Below are 19,227 nucleotides of genomic sequence, written 5' to 3'. Positions count from 1 at the left end.
ATACGAGGCCTTACTTTACTTTGATCGTGATGGTTATTGAGCTGCTTTGCGTTTACTATGTAGCACGCTAATGTGTGCACTGAGAAGTTTGGGCCACGAGTCAACAGGCTATGTAGTGTGTGAAGGATAAGCTAGTGTTGTTTGTCAACATGAAAACTGTATCTCCTAACATGGCCCAAATCTTCATGGTGTTCAACCCTCCTGCTACTATCATCGATCAAAGTAAATGAAAGGTCTCTATGACCGTAGTATGGTTCTTCGCTTTTAAAAATCTTGTTACATTAGTTGGTTGCGACATGGCAAAAAAGTAAAGCATGTGGTGTACGTTTCCTTGGTTAGTTTGTTTTTGTGTGTGTGTGTGTGTGTGTGTGTGTGTGTGTGTGTGTGTGAGAGAGAGAGAGAGAGAGAGAGAGAATATGTGGTAGATAAATGTTGGGTGTTTTGATCGAAACATCAATATGATTTACCATTGGTAGATATTAGGTGTGTTGACTGAACTTCATTATTACTTACTATATCACATGTATTCAATAGGTGATGTAATCTATTAATGTGGTGAAAACTTAAAACAGATGGGAAGGTGGCGTCTTGAGGCAATTTTTTAAAAAGTATACGAGTAACGAGACCTTAGCTTGCTTCGATCGTGAGCTGCTTCGCGTTTACTCTGTAGCACGCTAATGTGTGAACTGACAAATCCGGGCCACGAGTCAACCCGCTATGGAGTGCGTTATAGTATATCACGACGTAACCGGCTAATGTGTGAGCTGCTTGGCGTTTACTCTGTAGCACGCTAATGTGTGAACTGACAAATCAACCCGCTATGGAGTGATATCACGACGTAAACGGCTACCGCAGAGAATCTCTACCAGCCTTGTGCGAATATGCGCGTGTCAATGATAGAAGACGTCAAGCACATGGAGCCAAAGGACCCGCCCAATCATTCTGTTGCTCGCATGGGAATTAGCGCATGGCAATTAGCAGATGTGGGTGAGCTACATAAGAGATCGCCTCGGAATCGCACCTCAGTGACCTCTTATCGGTTTCTGTTTTTCGCATCCCACGCACCTATAGCCATTGTTGCGTTTCCAGTAGTGACCTCGTTGCATCAGCGATTCGCTTATAATGCACAGCATAATGATGGGGCTTGCAGCAAATACACGCACTATGCTGCGGCTTGTTCTAACGCTCACGCTCTGCCTCATGATGGGCGCCCCTATTTCCCATGGCCAAGACTACCTGGAGCTGTCTGTCACCACGCCTCTCGACGATGGCTATCCCGAGGGCACGTCCTGGATCACCCTAATGGAGATGAACAGCGTGTCGGCGCTGGAACAGGGTTCTCCCGGTTACTTCTGGGGGGCGGTTCCGGCGAGCGCCGTGGAAGCCGCTTGCGGGATGATCGAGAGTGGCGTGCAGACAATCCCGGCCACAGTGACAGCTTACGGCGCCACCAACGCTTGGAATTTGCAAGTATGTGGAATTTTCTCATCGTGGCTTCATTGTAGTTATTCGTAAGAATATTCAGAACGTGCCTTAATTATTCCAGGTTATAGCGGTTGGTGGCTGTGACGCATCCTACAATTCCCCAGTGGGTGTGGAGATGGTCTTCAGCGACGACACGGGACGCATCAACGCTGTATGTTAATTTACGTTTCTGCTACAGCTTCGTATACCTTTACGTCGATGCTTATACGAATTAAATCTGCATGCCTGTAGCTCGTCTGCGATGATAACGCTCCCTCAATCGGCTGCGCCATGTACAACACAGGCGACGACATAATGAACCTGTACACGCAGGGCTCCAACTACTACAGCGACTACGGAGGCCGTCGCCGGCTCCTAGACAACTGTGCGGCCTCAGGTCTGCATGCTTGCTTAAGATAACCCTTAGATAGGCCATTGATCTTCTCGCCTTATAACTGCATTACACAATGGTTTGTGCAGGTGCTGTGAAGGGAGTCGTTGGGAGCGTTCTTTCCGTAGCCCCTTGCTTGACCACGGGTATCTTGGCACCCTTCTGTGCTATCGGAGTCGTGGGTGTGAATGCTGAAATCGGTGCTGCCGCTCAATGCGCCGCAGAAGCGGCCTCCAACTGCTTCAAAGGTACTAGCTAACCCTTGCACTGGGCACACTTTCACCTCAAGTGCTCTAAAGATAGCCCAATATTCAGTGTTCTGATTCGGCAACCTCCACAACGGTTCCCAACAGGAAATGCCTATGTGATCACACCCACAGGTGAGAAAAAATTGATGTCCGAGATCGCCATTGGAGACAAGGTATCAGCTATCCCTCTCTCGCTCAATCAATCACACACACACCCTCTCTCTCTCTCTCTCTCTCTCTCTCTCTCACACACACACACACATCCACACCCACACAATGACAGACAACGCTTTGACGTTATCTCAGGTTGGCGTTTGGAATAGAAAATTGGAGTTTAGCGATGTATATGCCATGGGTCACGCTGATGCAAATGCTTCATCAATCTTCGTCCAAATAAGCCTTCAATCGAGTGAACCTCCGTATGAATCGAGGATGCTTGAGCTTAGCCCACTACACTTTGCTATCACTAGCAGTGCTTCAGGTACACTATATCATAGGCATCCTCATTGAAAATGTTGAAGGGCTTCTACTCTCTGTTGTGAACTTTATGAAATCCATGCTACAAGCTGACATGCCCCTCTTAAACTTTAAATAATAATACGAATATCTTTCCATATTAAAGGGCAGTAGGAAATAGTAAGGAGGCATTAAATGTCATACTTTTAAGAGGGGGAACTAATCATACCTTCTTTGAAAATTTGACTCCAAGGAGCTTCAAAAGATCACTCAGGAGGCAATATCCTGTACAAGTATGCAAAAGATGTCTTGATCAACGATCGAATGTGGGTTTGGAATGAGTGGAGTGGTCGCTTCTCTCTTTACACTGTCACAGGTGCACTATGCTTTCTAATATTAAAAAAATTGTCCCCATATGAAGTCATAGACCAATATTGACATGGTGCATGCTCTCAACAACTTTCATAGGCCTTGGAATGGTAATTGAGAGAGGTCTCTTTAATCCCTTCACTCTCAAAGGCACAATCGTGGTAGATGATGTGGTGGCCTCTGTGCATAGTGATTGGTTCCTTGATGAGGTGTTCAGCATGACCAAACTTACAAACCTACTACCTTGGGTTTATCAAGTATGAGAGCCTTTTTTCCCCACACGTTGATTTTTGTCCAAACGATTCTCATGTTGTGTACAATTTTTTATTGCATGTCCATTTCAAGAAGCCTAACCATGTATTTGTGTGTAGCAATGTTTGGCACCTGCCAGGATGATGTACTTTATTCTTGGAAGGAAACTCTATAGAAAAGGCTATAATCTTATGGATGTGTTCGTTGACATCCCACGATTTGGCACAAACTATGGAATGGAAGTCATGTTGTCTATGTTCACCTCCACCATACTCTTCATTTATTTTGTCAGACTCCAATTTCATAAAAGATGTTAGATTGGTGGATGTTGGTGGCAAGCTAATAGGAATTTACATGGGGATTACATGGCCATTGGCCATTGTATGATTATGATTTTTTTTTGACTTGTTGATCAATCACATAACTTCAATAAAGATACGATTTGCCATTTTGAAGTATGCACATCTACTGCCTAGTGATGGTATTTATTAGCTATTTGAAAGCACCTCTTTACTTCCAAATAGCTTGAAAATAGAAGTATTTAAGAGCTCTATGCGGTGAGGTGATGTGTCCCACATGGTGCAAGCCTACCGTTGTGGCTCAAGGCATGTCTCTCTCAATGATAATGAATATATCATTATGCTACTATCTAATTCTTTTTTAAAGCATTATTAAATGTAGTAGTTAAAAAATAATATAAACAAACTTACATATCTAAAAAACAAACTTAATTAATAAACAGGCACATGGTTTCATTATTAATTGATGCATTAAATTAACATGGAATCTTCTATTCATATAAGGACCTATTGCCAATGAGTAATAAATAGTAACGAACATGTAGGAGCCTATTGCCCTACGAGCAATAAATAGTCATGACCATGGAAGGGCCTATTGCCAACAAGCAATATATAGTCATGACCATGGAAGGGCCTATTGCCAACAAGCAATATATAGCCATGACAAAAATTTTGTTGTATCATGTCTCTACGTTTTTTATAAGGGTTGCGATTATGGAAACTACATGTAAATCTTTTTTTAAATATGACATACTAAGGAATAAAACACTGTATGGAAAATAGATACCTTCCAGCATTGGAATGTCACTCAAGAGATACCTGCCACCTCTGGAATGTCATCTAAGAGGTGCTTGTGCGTGTGTTGATCCAGATAAGAGAGAGGCATAAAAAGAGATAATGAGACTTTCTTAAAGTCTTATACGGTTCTTCTCTCTCTCTCTCTCTCTCTCTCTCTCTCTCTCTCTCTCTCTCTCTCTCTCTCTCTCTCTCAGGTGTGCATGAACAAGCACGCGCACACACATACGCACTCATGATTTTGTGTGAGCTCCTCAATTTTAAGTTTTAGGTTTTCTACATTCTCGTAGAAGGGCTTGCCAAATAATGGAGAGAAAACGGAGAAATAAAGCTTCCAATGGAGCCACTACTTTGAGATTATGGGGATAAGGTTGACTAGAGATGCTAAAAATCTTAATTATACCTAACGAAGCCTCTATTTTTTGCTAATGCTGAATTTTGAGAATGAAGTACTAACCTAGGTCTGATAACAAGATGAAAAAATGCATGATTTGAGGTGGCTAGGGAGTGTGTGAGGGTTGCAAGAGAGAGCTAAGGTGGATAAAAGATGAAGGAAGGCAACATTAGAGCATGATATCAACTCCAATATAAGTGATTAAGATATGAGTTATGGCTAATCAACACATCATGTTTTTTGCATTATGAGAATGATCTTGTTACATCAATTTGTAGCTCTAAGCTCTCCTTTACATGTTCTATGCACACTTGTGCCATTCATGTGTTCATAAATGTTCACATGCCTTGTGCACCCTTACACCTTCCATGCGCCTACTTTTTGACCATTGACCACCTTCCATGTGCCCACTTTTTGACCATTGACCACCTTCCATCATGTGCCTACTTTTTGACCATTGACCACCTTTTATATTCATCCATTCACATGCCGTAATAACCTTATATTGCATCCACAACAATTTCATAGCATTCTAATCTTCTTCTAGCTTATTCCCACATACATGTGACCCATATTCCAATTTCATAGCATTGTAATCTTCTTCTACCTTATTCCCACATACATGTGCCCCATACATGACATCACATGAAGAATATTTCAACACCACATGCATACTAGTTTGATTTTTTAGAGATTTATCTTCTCATAAGAACATTGTAACTAACTCATCAAACATAAGGATATTGGGGTTCTTAATCCATAAGCCAATGTGTGGATGCAAAACATTAGAATGAATATGGTAAAGGTGTGAGATTAGTAGACACTCATGAACTTTCTGGATCAATATGCCTCATCAATACATGCAAGTTTCTCCCTAAAATCTTTAATCCTTATGATAATTTCATCCATTAAAGCTTCCTCATTAATATGCCTGAACTCCAATTGCTTACAGAAGTATGCCACTGGTTCCTCATTATATACCTAGTAAAACGCAACAAGCACATATCCCAAGCTTGCTTGGTAGTTTTACATGCGCGATAATGAGGAATAATTCTCCACTTATACACGAGTGAGTATGAGAAATAATTCTCCTCTTAATAGAGAGTGACATGAATGCATGTGCATGTGCGTACCTCCTATCCCACTTAGCTTATTCCACTATGGAAGGTGTGGAGGAAGATTCCATAGTTCCACTTGAAGTAGTATCGCTATCCAAAGTCCTCATATTATCATGTGCTGGTAAGATAGAGCATGCCTTAATGCTAATGATGACATGCCAAATCCCTTTGGAAACCAATACATGATGCATCATATATGACCACAACGGATAGTAGTCTCATCAAGCTTTTTCTCAACGTACATCTTTGCCTATCATTTCACACTACAAATAACTAATCTCTCTGATACAAAGTAAATATCCTAACTACTTTTTATAGATATCGTACCCAGATGGGGGATTTTTTTTTGGCGCATTTTCTAGAGAGCGCCTTTTGGGAATTTGGTGAGTATTTTCTAGCCGAGAACGTTTTAGGAATCGAGTGAGCGGATTCCAAAAAGATACCCTCCCCGCTCCATGAAGAGAGAGAGAGGGGCGAAGACAATTGGAGAGAGTAACATGAGATAATTATTTGAGAGGGAGAGGGCGATAGTGAGCCAGAGGGTGTGAAAACATAAAAACATGACAACATCACATCCTCTACATCGAGGTTATCGATTCAAACTAAAAATAAAACCAAGTTCATTCACATAAAACTTCCAAATATATAAATGTGAAAACCATCATATTTACTACTATGGGCCTTGCTTGTCCTCTGGGGTGTAGGCACAGAGTAAGCGAATGGTGTTCGTACCACACGCTCAAACGATTCATGAATAAAATTATAGGTTCACCATATCGCAATTAAGTCCACCACTTTGGCCTTGACTTGAGAAATAGCATCATCATTACTAGGAAGTGGAAAGGACGTGAGACCTTTCCATGCTTGTGCACCATCTATGGTCTTCTTCTTGACCTCCACATTGGTGGCCTCCCTCTAGATACATGAAACTCAACAACTTGAATGCTAATATTTGATGAGGCCATTAAAAAAAAACAAAGGAGGGTTTAGGGTGTTGTAATCTACTAACAAGGCTTTCTAGCAATGGTGTTTAACAAAGTGCTTTGGATCTTACCTCTATATTTATAGCAGTGGGAGAGGTGCACTCTACTTTTACAACAAACAAAATAAAAAATATTTTTTGTCATTTTTAATGTAATAATAAAGGCAACTTTCCTCTAATTTCTACACCACAATAATAAAGGCATCTTTTTAACTTTTTTTTGAAAAGAGCTGGTATGTATTGAAGCAACTTCACTCTCTCTCTTCTCTCTTCTTCTCGTCGTTCCCCTGTCTGTATCACACATAGGAGATCTAGAAGACATTGATCTCATGTATGTTAGCGCACAAAGGTGCAGGTAGTTGACATTTTCATGAAATCCCTAAGAACAAAGGAGCTTCTTAGATTTCAGACTATGCTTGGAGTCCTAGAGATGGAGTTGATCGTGAGGGGGAGTGTTGAGATGTCAAGATCAACACGAGCTGACACTTATGATATGCCTGGGTGACCATTTTTGCCACTTATATCACTAGCGTGTTTGGTAGGATTTTGACATGATGGAGTTTTGCCACTGAGTCTATAGTTGAGACTACACTAGCTACTAGTCCACAATTGAGTTATGGCATACTTATCTTGCGAGCTCACTCACTTATCGTGTTCACATTATGGACCACATGTACATAGTACTTTAGTACTTATGTTGTATTTTCCTTATCATTTTTGTAGAACCCTTTTGTTGTGAAGAAGAAGAACTGGCCTCTCATATTGTGTGTTCTCTTCTAGGGTTCGTGTGAGTGTGTGTGCTTACAAGAGCTCAAGCTGTCTTCCTCCCTACATCTTTTCAAGTTGTTCAAGCATCTCATTCCCTTGAATTCATTTATAAACTTACCTACTACTACCCATAATAGACATGGTGTGGGTAGCAGCATGTCATATCAAGTGGTGGAGTGAGTGCAAGGTAATGCTCTTGCCTCCATTGCTCCATCCCCTCCTCTTGGGGTATTCTTACTTGGTTTGGTCCACTAATCGCATAAAGAAAACTTGGGTCATCATGCCTTTGTTGTGTTACTCCTATCATGGATTTGAGTAACGTACTCCCATAACATCAACAATACGTTCTACATTGCCAACAAAGGTGGGATGCTACAAGAACCATACACCATTTACATCTATGGCATGGATCCATAGGTTGGAATTGAAATAAAGAAAATTTGATAAAATTATCTCCACAACAAGTCTCCCATAAAGGCACATAAACGTAACGCAAGCATGTTTGGAAAGGTGGCATGTTAGACACTCCTTGATAATACCATTCTTTTGATAATCTGAATCCAGAATTGGTGTGTTGGTGTTGTGCAAAGTGAAATCCATTACACAAGGCATGTACATAACCCAAATGATTTATGGAAACCTTATGCTTTCAGGCATTCTCTCTGTGTTATTATGTTCTCCACTTTTTGTCTTTTTTTTTTTGAAATATGTGGTATGTGTTGTATGTTTTAGTATGGTTCTAATATTTACTATACATGTGGGAGTTATGTTTTCCCAATAGGGTCCCACTTTGCATGAACAGGGAGCAAAATTCTATTTGGGAGTAAAAATATAGAAGTTCCTTATACGCTCCCCTTCTCATCATCTTGGACTTATCAAAGGGTGATGCAAGCCAGCTTTTGAAGCCAATTTGTCCATCTTCATTGATGAGGATGATGTAGGTTTGATGAAGAACACTTTGGCACCATAGCAATGTTGACATCTAGTTGTGATGGTGGCAAAGGACTCTCATCATAAGACCTAATCAAACCTATGGGTTCTTCTTTCAGAGGAGATGTGGATAGTTGAAGTTTGTACGATACATCAAGCATCTCCGTTATAGTAGATTCATCGTACAAACCTATAGAGATAAGGGTGAGCTTATAATCTTATGGATGCGTTCGTTGACATCCCACAATTTGGCACAAACTATGGAATGGAAGTCATGTTGTCTATGTTCACCTCCACCATACTCTTCATTTATTTTGTTCGACTCCAATTTCATAAAAGATGTTAGGAAACAAGATTGGTGGATGTTGGTGACAATCTACTAGGAATTCACATGGGGATTACATGGCCATCGGCCATTGTATGATTATGATTTTTTTTGACTTGTTGATCAATCACATAACTTCAATAAAGATATGATTTGCCATTTTTAAGTATGCACATCTAGTGCCTAGTGATGGTATTTATTAGCTATTTGAAAGCACCTCTTTACTTCCAAACAGTTTGAAAATAGAGGTAATTAAGAGCTCTATGCAGTGAGGTGATGTGTCCCACATGGTGCAAGCCTACCGTTATGGCTCAAGGCATGTCTCTCTCAATGATAATGCATATATCATTATGCTACTCACTAATTGTTTTTTAGGGTTAAAGCATAATTAAATGTAGTATTTGAAAAATAATATAACAAACTTACATTTCTCGAAAAACAAACTTAATAAATAAACAGGCACATTGTTTCATTAATAATTGACGCATTAAATTAACATGGAAACTTCTATTCATATAAGGACCTATTTCCAATCAGCAATAAATAGTCACGAACATGTAGGAGCCTATTGCCCAACAAGCAATAAATAGTCATGACCATGGAAGGGCCTATTGCCAACGAGCAATAAATAGTCATGACCATGGAAGGGCCTATTGCCAACGAGCAATATATAGTCATGACCAATTTTCTGTTGTATCATGTCTCTACATTTTTTAAAAGCGTTGCGATTATGGAAACTACATGTAAATGTTTTTTTTAAAATGACATACTAAGTAATAAAAAACTGTATGGAAAATAGATACCTTCCAGCATTGGAATGTCACTCAAGAGATACCTACCACCTTTGGAATGTCACCTAAGAGGTGATTGTGAGTGTGTTGATCCACATAAGAGAGGCATAAGAAGAGATAATGAGACTTTATTAAAGTCTTATATGGTTCTTATGTCTTCTTATCTCTCTCTCTCTCTCTCTCTCTCTCTCTCTCTCTCTCTCTCTCTCTCTCTCTCTCTCTCTCTCTCTCTCTCTCTCTCTCTTTTAGGTGTGCATGAACAAGCACGCGCACACACACACACACACTCATGATTTTGTGCGAGCTCCTCAATTTTAAGTTTTTTTTCCAAAAATTGAAGCGTCTCCTCTGTAGCATCAAATTCACGTGTTTCTTGTCACCTTTGCTCTCGTGTAGAGACTCATCCTAAGGTTTTCTACATTCTCCTAGAAGGGCTTGCCAAATAATGGAGAGAAAATGGAGAAATAAAGCTTCCAATGGAGCCACTACTTTGAGATTATGGGGATAAGGTTGACTAGAAATGCTAAATATCTTAATTATACCTAACGAAGCCACTACTTTTTTGCTAATGCTGGATTTTGAGAATGAAGTACTAACCTAGGTCTGATAACAAGATGAAAAAATGCATGATTTGAGGTGGCTAGGGAGTGTGTGAGGGTTGCAAGAGATAGCTAAGGTGGATAAAAGATGAAGGTAGGCAACATTAGAGCATGATATCAACTCCAATATAAGTGATTAAGATATAAGTTATGGCTAATCAACACATCATGTTTTTTGGATTATGAGAATGATATTGTTACATCAATTTGTAGCTCTAATAGAGCTCTCATTCACATGTTCTATGCACACTTGTGCCATCCATGTGTTCATAAATGTTCACATGCCTTGTGCACCCTTACACCTTCCATGCGCCTACTTTTTGACCATTGACCACCTTTTATATTCATCCATTCACATGCCCTAATAACCTTATATTGCATCCAAACCAATTTCATAGCATTCTAATCTTCTTCCAACTTATTCCCACATAGATGTGACCCATATTCCAATTTCATAGCATTGTAATCTTCTTCTACCTTATTCCCACATGCATGTGCCCCATACATGACATCACATGAAGAATATTTCAACACCACGTGCATACTAGTTTGATTTTTCAGAGATTTATCTTCTTATAAGAACATTGTAACTAACTCATCAAACATAAGGATATTGGGGTTCTTAATCGTAAGCCAAAGTGTGGATGCAAAACATTAGAATGAATATGGTAAAGGTGTGAGAATAGTAGACACTCATGAACTTTCCGGATCAATACACCTCATCAATACATGCAAGTTTCTCCCTAAAATCTTTAATCCTTATGATAATTTCATCCATTAAAGCTTCCTCATTAATATGCTTGAACTCCAATTGCTTACAGAAGTACGCCACTAGTTCCTCATTATATAGCTAGTAAAACGCAACAAGCGCATATCCCAAGCTTGCTTGGTAGTTTTACATCCGTGATAATGAGGAATAATTCTCCTCTTATACACGAGTGAGTAAGAGAAATAACTCTCCTTTTCATAGAGAGTGACATGAATGCATGTGCATGTGCATGTGCGTACCTCCTATCCCACTTAGCTTATTCCACTACGGAAGGTGTGGAGGAAGATTCCATAGTTACACTTGAACTAATATCGCTATCCAAATTCCTCATATTATCATGTATTTGTAAGATAGCATGCCTTAATGCTAATTATGACATGCCGAATCCCTTTGGAAACCAATACATGATGCATCATATATGACCACAATGGATAGTAGTCTCATCAAGCTTATCCTCAACATACATCATTGCCTATCATTTCACACTACAAATAACTAATCTCTCTGATACAAAGTAAATATCCTAACTACTTTTTATAGATACGGTACCCAGATGGGGGATTTTTTTTGGCACATTTTCTAGAGAGCGTTTTTTGGGAATCGAGTGAGCATTTTCTAGTCGAGAACATTTTAGGAATCGAGTGAGCGGATTCCAAAAAGATACCCTCCCCCCTCCATAAAGAGAGAGAGGGGCGAAGACAATTGGAGAGAGTAACATGAGATAATTATTTGAGAGGGAGAGGGTGATAGTGAGCCAGAGGGAGTGAAAACATAAAAACATGACAACATCACATCCTCTACATCGAGGTTATTGCTTCAAACTAAAAAAAAAACCAAGTTCATTCACATAAAACTTCCAAATATATAAATGTGAAAACCATCATATTTACTACTATGGGCCTTGCTTGTCCTCTGGGGGGGCGTAGGCACAAAGTAAGGGAATGGTGTTCGTACCCTTCCACACTTCCTCTAGGAAGACAAGCTCAAACAATTCATCAATAAAACCATAGGCTCACCATATCACAATTAAGTCCACCACTTTGGCCTTGACTTGAGAAATAGCATCATCATTACTAGGAAGTGGAAAGGACGTGAGACCTTTCCATGCTTGTGCACCACCTATGGTCTTCTTCTTGACCTCCACATTGGTGGCCTCCTTCTCGATACATGAAACTCAACAACTTAAATGCTAATATTTGATGAGGCCATTAACAAAAAACAAAGGAGGGTTTAGGGTGGTGTAATCTACTAACAAGGCTTGCTAGCAATGGTGTTTAACAAAGTGCTTTGGATCTTACCTCTATATTTATAGCAGTGGCACAGGTGCACTCTACTTTTACAACAGACAAAATAAAAAATATTTTTTTTTGTTTTTAATGTTAATAATAAAGGCAACTTTCCTCTAATTTCTACACCACAATAATAAAGGCATCTTTTGAACTTTTTTGGAAAAGAGGTAGTATGTATTGAAGCAACTTCACTCTCTCTTCTCTCTCTTCTTCTCGTCGTTCCCCTATCTGTATCACACATAGGAGATCTACGAGTGGATTTATGTTTTCCTTTGGAAGTGGTGTTGTGACATGGAGCAACAAGAAGTAGGGAACAATTTCCTTGTCGAGTATAGAGGCAAAGTATAGGGGTGCTACAATGATAGCATGTGAGATAGTTTGCTTGTGCAAGCTACTTGGTGATTCAGGGTTGTAGGTTGATATAGGTTATCATCTATTGTGACAACCTTAGCGGTATACAATTGGTGAGGAACCCAATTTTTCATGTGCGGACCAAATACATAGAGCTCCACTATCAGTTCATCAGAGAGGGTTTTATTAGGAGACATTGAACTCATGTATGTCAACACAAAGGAGCAAGTAGCTGACATTTTCACAAAATCCCTGAGAATAGAGAAGCTTCTTAGATTTTAGACTATGCTTGGAGTCCTAGAGATGGAGTTGATCGTGAGGGGGAGTGTTGAGATGTCAAGATCAACACGAGCTGACACTTATGATATGCTTGGGGGACCATTTTTGCCACTTACATCACTAGCGTGTTTGGAGGATTCTGACACGATAGAGTTTTGCCAGTGATTCTATAGTTGGACTACACTAGCTACTAGTCCACGATTGAGTTATGGCATACTTATCTTGCAATCTCACTTATCGTGTTCACATTATGGACCACATGTACATAGTACTTTAGTACTTATGTTGTATTTCCCTCATCGTTTTTGTAGAACCCTTTTGTTGTGAAGAAGAAGAACAATAATTTTTGGCCTCTCATATTGTGTGTTCTCTTCTAGGGTTCGTGTGAGTGTGTGTGCTTATACAAGAGCTCAATCTATCTTCCTCTCTGCATCTTTTCAAGTTGTTCAAGCATCTCATTCCCTTGAATTCATATATAAACTTACCTACTACTACCCATAATAGACATGGTGTGGGTAGCAGCATTTCATCAAGTGGTGGGGTGAGTGCGGTAATGCTATTGCCTCCATTGCTCCATCCCCTCCTCTTGGGGTATTCTTACTTGGTTTGGTCCACTGATTGCATAAAGAAAACTTTGGTCATCATGCCTTTGTTGTGTTACTCCTATCATGGATTTGAGTAACGTACTCCCATAACATCAAAAATACGTTCTACATTGCCAACAAAGGTGGGATGCTACAAGAACCATACACCATTTACATGTATGGCATGGATCCATGGGATGGAATTAAATTAAAAATAAATTGATAAAATTATCCCCACAACAAGTCTTTCATAAAGGCACATAAACGTAACGCAAGCATGTTTGGAAAGATGGTATGTTAGACACTCCTTGATAATACCATTCTTTTGATAATTTGAATCCAGAATTGGTGTGTAAGTCCATTACAGGAGGCATGTACATAACCCGAATGATTTATGGAAACCTTGTGCTTTCAGGCATTCTCTCTGTATTATTATGTGCTCCACTTTTTGTCTTTTTTTTGGAAATATGTGGTATGTGTTGTATGTTTTAGTATGGTTCTAATATTTACTATACATGTGGGAGTTATGTTTTCCCAATAGGGTCCCACTTTGCATGAACGTAAGTTGATAGGGAGCAAAATTCTATTTGGGAGTAAAAATGTAAAAGTTTCTTATATGCTCCCCTTCTCATCATCTTGGACTTATCAAAGGGTGATGCAAGCCAGCTTTTGAAGCCAATTTGTCCATCTTCATTGAGGATGATGTAGGTTTGATGAAGAACACTTTGGCACCATAGCATTGATGACATCTAGTTGTAATGGTGGCAAAGGACTCTCATCATAAGACCTAATCAAACCTATGGGTTCTTCTTTCAAAGGAGATGTGGATACTTGAAGTTCGTATGATACATCAAGCATCTCCATTATAGTAGAGTCATTGTACAAACCTATGGAGATAAAGGTGAGCTTGATGAGCTATATGTGAAGCCTCTCGTAGTGAAGCACAAGTTGCTGAAGTGGAATTATTCTATGCTTCTTCCCTTCCCAAGGTAGATTCCAATGTTTTAATGTGTTTGAAAATCCATAATTGTTTAGGAAGAGATTGTAAGGGTGAAATCATGACCTGTCTGATTGGGGGTGGATGGATTTACAAACTACTGGTGAGCCCAAGGAATTCACTTTCCATAGAAAGGAGACGTCACCTATGTGCATGAAACTCATGAAAACTCCCCTCCCTTGCATTCACGTGATACCATAAGATACGTGACACCATAACATATGGCTTGTGAATCCCCCGAGCTAGTGAGGCTTACACATTAACTTCTCTTGGGATGACCAGGGTGTGCTTTGGAAACCAACTCCAGTTGTTACCTTCATAGAAGCTTTGAGCTTGAAGTATACGAGGGGGAACCCACCTTAATGTAATCTTAGGGTTGGATTTCTCTAGGTGATATCTTTTCCTAGGATTTTCGACCATTTGTTATCGATGTGCAGTAGGTTAAGTAGCCTTGGGAACCTATTTAAAGGTAGGCTGAGGCTTTTTGGCCTTTTCTAACAAGAACATTAGAAATTTTTGCTCATGTTTGATGGTCACTCTCCTTGAAACCAACACAGAATGTTATAGACATGCTTGAGTCACTGTGTCCCTATCTCTTCGTGTTCGTGTATTTCTAACAAGGAGAATACCGCATCATTGTAAAAGAAAGTTTTTTGGGTTGATACAAAGAAGAATGTGCACAAACATGATGGAGAGTAGGTCTCCAAGACTAGTGGCCCCTTCTTTCTGGTCGGAAAGAACATATGATGGACAGCAAATAGCTCAATAGATGTGGTTTTGTAATCATAATGTAGAGCATACATGGCGTGTGGATAAAATTTTCAAGAATCCACCTTAGACGCCATCCAAGTGGCTTGTTGATCTTGGTACTAATGTCACAAAAGAGGAGATGGAAAGTCTAAATAAAGTAGGGTTTTACTTGAAAACTACGTCATTATCACCATTTTCAGTAAAGTGTCATGCAACTGGGACACAAGTGACCATTCGCTTCCATATTCTAGAAAGAGAAGCAAAAAGTGGAGTTACAAGATATCAAAAGAAGCCGAGAAAAGAATTGTTGCAGCCAATACCATGAATACAACACTAGTGGAAGAGAAAACATTGAGTCATGTGATTTTTCACTTCTTGATAACAGAGAATTGCTATGATGTGCACGTCAAGGCTAAACCTTACTACCCATGTCAAGATTTTGAAAGGAGATAGATGGAGCACAAATCATTTCTTGCATGCAAGCATATGTACTATGTTTACATACATGCTTTAGGTTTGCAACACAATCAGCACATGATTATTCATCAACCAACTCTCTTTGTTAGGGACATTGGCTTCATGCTTGATCAGCCTTGTCTTATCAAAGTAGCATCAGGCCCATAGGCTAACTATTTCACAAGGAACTATTTGGAATTTTAGAATGCCCTAAGCATATTTATTTAATCCTCTCGATAATATGTATTATTTAGTGTAAATTTCGTAGGAGAAATTTCAAATTCCCAGTTAGAGTTTTGCATTGCCCTCATTTTTTTGGTCACTTTTTGGGGTATGTTAGCTATACATCCCAGTATATGTGTAGTTTTGAGGACTAAATCCCAGTTTATTCATAACAATGTCTTTATTTTACATGGTTGAAAAAACATTTTTTTGAGCACTAATGACAAGTTGAACATTCTTTGTAATTTAACAATTTGCATCAGTCTTATTTCTGAGTGACAAGTTTTAACCGTTATTTGTGAAGTGATTCTGATGTGACAAGTTCTAACCATTATTTGTGAAGTGACAAGTTTTATGTGGTGACTTGAAAACATTTAGTATTGATGGTTATCAATTAATGTGATGGCATGTACACAAGGTAATTTTGTACTTCGACGATTTGGTGGTGTTGTCACCTCCAGTGGGGTGATCATATGTGAAAAAGCTCACAATTTGGTGGTGTTGTCACCTCCAGTGGGGTGATCATATGTGAAAAAGCTCACAATTTTCCCATATTGGGACTAAAAGAATGAATTTAAAAATCACATTTTTATAACCCCCGTGCATAACCAGCTTTATTTGTGCGTGTGTAGACTAACCATGGATCGCACATCAAATGACACATGCATATAACCCAAATATAACCACCGTTCTTATTCCATAAGTAATGTCCCCCAATCAATTTTTCAATTTTGTCTCCCAAATGAGTGTGCAAAAGGGGCTATGGCTCAATCATACTTTGGGAGAAGGGTTGACACTTCTACAAAACCATCACGGCCCACCACCAGAGAAGTCACACCAAACTAATATTCCATGAAGAGGGGTCATAGGAACCCCACCCATGGCTTGCTTCAATAATTCTAGTCATAGAAGATGGGATTGCTCATCTAGTTGTTGTTGTGGTGGCTCCACAGATGCTTCTACTCCTCCGTGTGAGTGCCTACCCATTTCGAATTATGAGGAGACACAATGCTCACACTCATGTCATGTCTTTGACCCCTCTACCCCCAAATTAGCTGGTAACTGGGGAGGAAAATGTAGTCCTCAAAGATTTCGACAATGAGATCAAGACTTGCGTACGTTATTTATGTCATATAGTATCTCTCCACAACTTTCTGAATACATGGCATAAACTAGAGCAATCAAAGAAGGACCCCATCGACAAACTAGATGAGGAGTGATTTCAAGCCATCCCCAAGCAGTGAAGAGGTCCATCTCATGTGGATCAAAGATCACATGGTGAATGTCATGAAGCACTGGCACAATGACATTACAGGTAGGGGACAATAACCTTGGTATTTTCAACACTAGAGATTTGGGATGAAGAGTGCAGGAAGCACAACACAAACCCCTACCTGTCTAAGTAGAAGGAGGAGGCTACAACCAAAGAAGTAGATGGAGAGTATAGGGAGCTCCCATCTTGGGAGCGATGACTAGGATACTTTCTATATGTACTTTGAAAGTATTAATACTAATCTCTGTAATTTTTGTTGGCATAATGTGCATGTCTTGTGTAAGCAAGTATGCATCGTTGGTTTTCGTGCTTCTAGTAATGAGTGGTGGGACGTGCAATGAATGATATGAAAGCACAACACATATGCCCTACTCTAGAGAAACTTGTGTGAAAATCCATTAACGTCAAGGATAGATGTGGTTGATATGGTAAGCACTCTACACTTCACTAATGCAAGTGGATTAAGATAATCCCATATTAATGATGAATGATTACACTAAGCTAAGGTGGATGGTGTCTAATTACACCCATGATGATGTGTATGTGCAATAGACTCAAATCAATTAGGTTCCAAGATAGATTAGCTTGGACTCATAGAGAGACTGGAGATATGTGCCAGTGCTTTTACTTCCATTTCTTGAAAATGATCCCTTTTATATAGGTAGAGTACAACTTTGCTTGTTCCTTGCATGTAGGATAATCCAATTTGCCATATGGCTTAATGCTCACCTACTCACTCCATGCCTCTACATGTGCTCTATGGCATCACACTTCTCAGCACACCCACCCTTGGTGCCATATCTATGGGATACTCAAGGTGAAGAGATGTGAGTTACAACAAACATACTCCCTTGGGTGATCAAGTGGCTACTCTTAGGTGGTCAGGTGGATACACAAAAAACAAAATGAAATGATGATATGGGTGTCTACTTATATGGTAAACCTTGTTTTACCATAGATGGCTAGGGTAGTGGTGGTGTTTTCCTGTTTGCTCTTTAGAAGAGCTAATCACTAGGGATCCTTTTTGTGCTAGGTGGTCGAAGTAGTCTCAATAAAGTTCCCTTCGTTTTTCTTCGATCTACGATCTTCCTCTTTTTACTTGTACTTGTTACAATGATTACACTTTGGCTTGTCTTTGAACCCGCATTCATTTGGAAAGTGTCGTACATTATGACACTTCACATTACTTTTGTTGAACAATACATGCTCAATGGTGCTGGGATTGCTTCCTTTTAATTCTCTCTCCTTCTCTAAGAGGGAGAAGACACATCCATCAAATGTTGGCTCTAGCAGATTTTTCAAGCTAGTAACAAGTGCATTATATTTCTTTGGCATGCTTTTCAAGATTATTGCAACTGCATCTTATCTCCAATCTTAGCATCTATGTCATCTAGCTGGGTCATGATGCTTTTCATTTTACTGTAAAAATGAGCCAAGGACTCATTAAAGTTCATTTCTAGACCAAAGAATTCAATGTTTAAGTAAAATTTTGAGTTCTTTTCCTCAACCTTGAACACAAGATTCAATGTATCCCATGCATCCTTTGAGTTTTCCTTAGATTCAATGTAGTGAATAACACTAGTGCCCATGTATAAACGAGTAAAAGTAACAATGATTGCTCATCTTTTTCAACCCACCCTTCAGTTAGTTCATCTGGAACATTTTTCTTATTGATTTTGCACAATTTCCTATGCATTAGAAAGTACTTCATATGTGTAGCCCCAGTGTGAAACCCTTCCCCATTGAACTTGTCTACATGCAAAGTGGTGCTTGTTGAATGTTGCCATAATGAGAAGGTCTTACCAATGAGCTTATGATGCTTCAATTAGGGAGTGTATATTCTCGTAGAACTTGGCAAATGTGGGTATTTTAAACAAAATGAAATGCAAGTAGTACATGTACTTTCAATTTTCAATTTTTATTTCTAGAGCTTCCTAAGGATAGCCCCGATGCAAAGTTAGTGCTTTTGATGTGTAAACCTTTTAAATTCAACCATAATTGGTCAATGGTATCCCCAATTTCACCCAATTACTTGTTAATTGCATGCTTAGTATCTAATATAGTGATTAGCAGGTT

General features: G+C 39.4%; 1 protein-coding gene across 1 annotated transcript; it reads left to right on the top strand.

The window, feature by feature from the left end:
• Nucleotides 1–881: 881 nt before the first annotated feature.
• Nucleotides 882–2,114, top strand: LOC147631045 (uncharacterized). The gene is made up of 5 exons (XM_086809134.1): nucleotides 882–1,039; nucleotides 1,131–1,470; nucleotides 1,547–1,636; nucleotides 1,717–1,861; nucleotides 1,945–2,114. The coding sequence occupies exons 1-5, from the start codon at nucleotides 882–884 to the stop codon at nucleotides 2,112–2,114; spliced, it is 903 nt and encodes a 300-aa protein (XP_086665260.1).
• Nucleotides 2,115–19,227: the final 17,113 nt, after the last annotated feature.

Source organism: Cibotium barometz, chromosome 15 (genome assembly GCF_041138505.1).
Source record: "Cibotium barometz isolate CiBa-2024 chromosome 15, ASM4113850v1, whole genome shotgun sequence".
NCBI classification, from domain to species: domain Eukaryota; kingdom Viridiplantae; phylum Streptophyta; class Polypodiopsida; order Cyatheales; family Cibotiaceae; genus Cibotium; species Cibotium barometz.
Note: the sequence above shows the minus strand (reverse complement) of the source record. Positions and strands in the feature narration are given on the sequence as shown.

Bases quoted from the DNA above. Each gene is read 5' to 3' on its own strand.
- LOC147631045 (XM_086809134.1), top strand. From the start codon at position 882: ATGCGCGTGTCAATGATAGAAGACGTCAAGCACATGGAGCCAAAGGAC. The intron at 1,471-1,546 runs GTATGTGGAATT...TAATTATTCCAG, and splicing joins CCAACGCTTGGAATTTGCAA to GTTATAGCGGTTGGTGGCTG. The intron at 1,862-1,944 runs GTCTGCATGCTT...TGGTTTGTGCAG, and splicing joins AGACAACTGTGCGGCCTCAG to GTGCTGTGAAGGGAGTCGTT.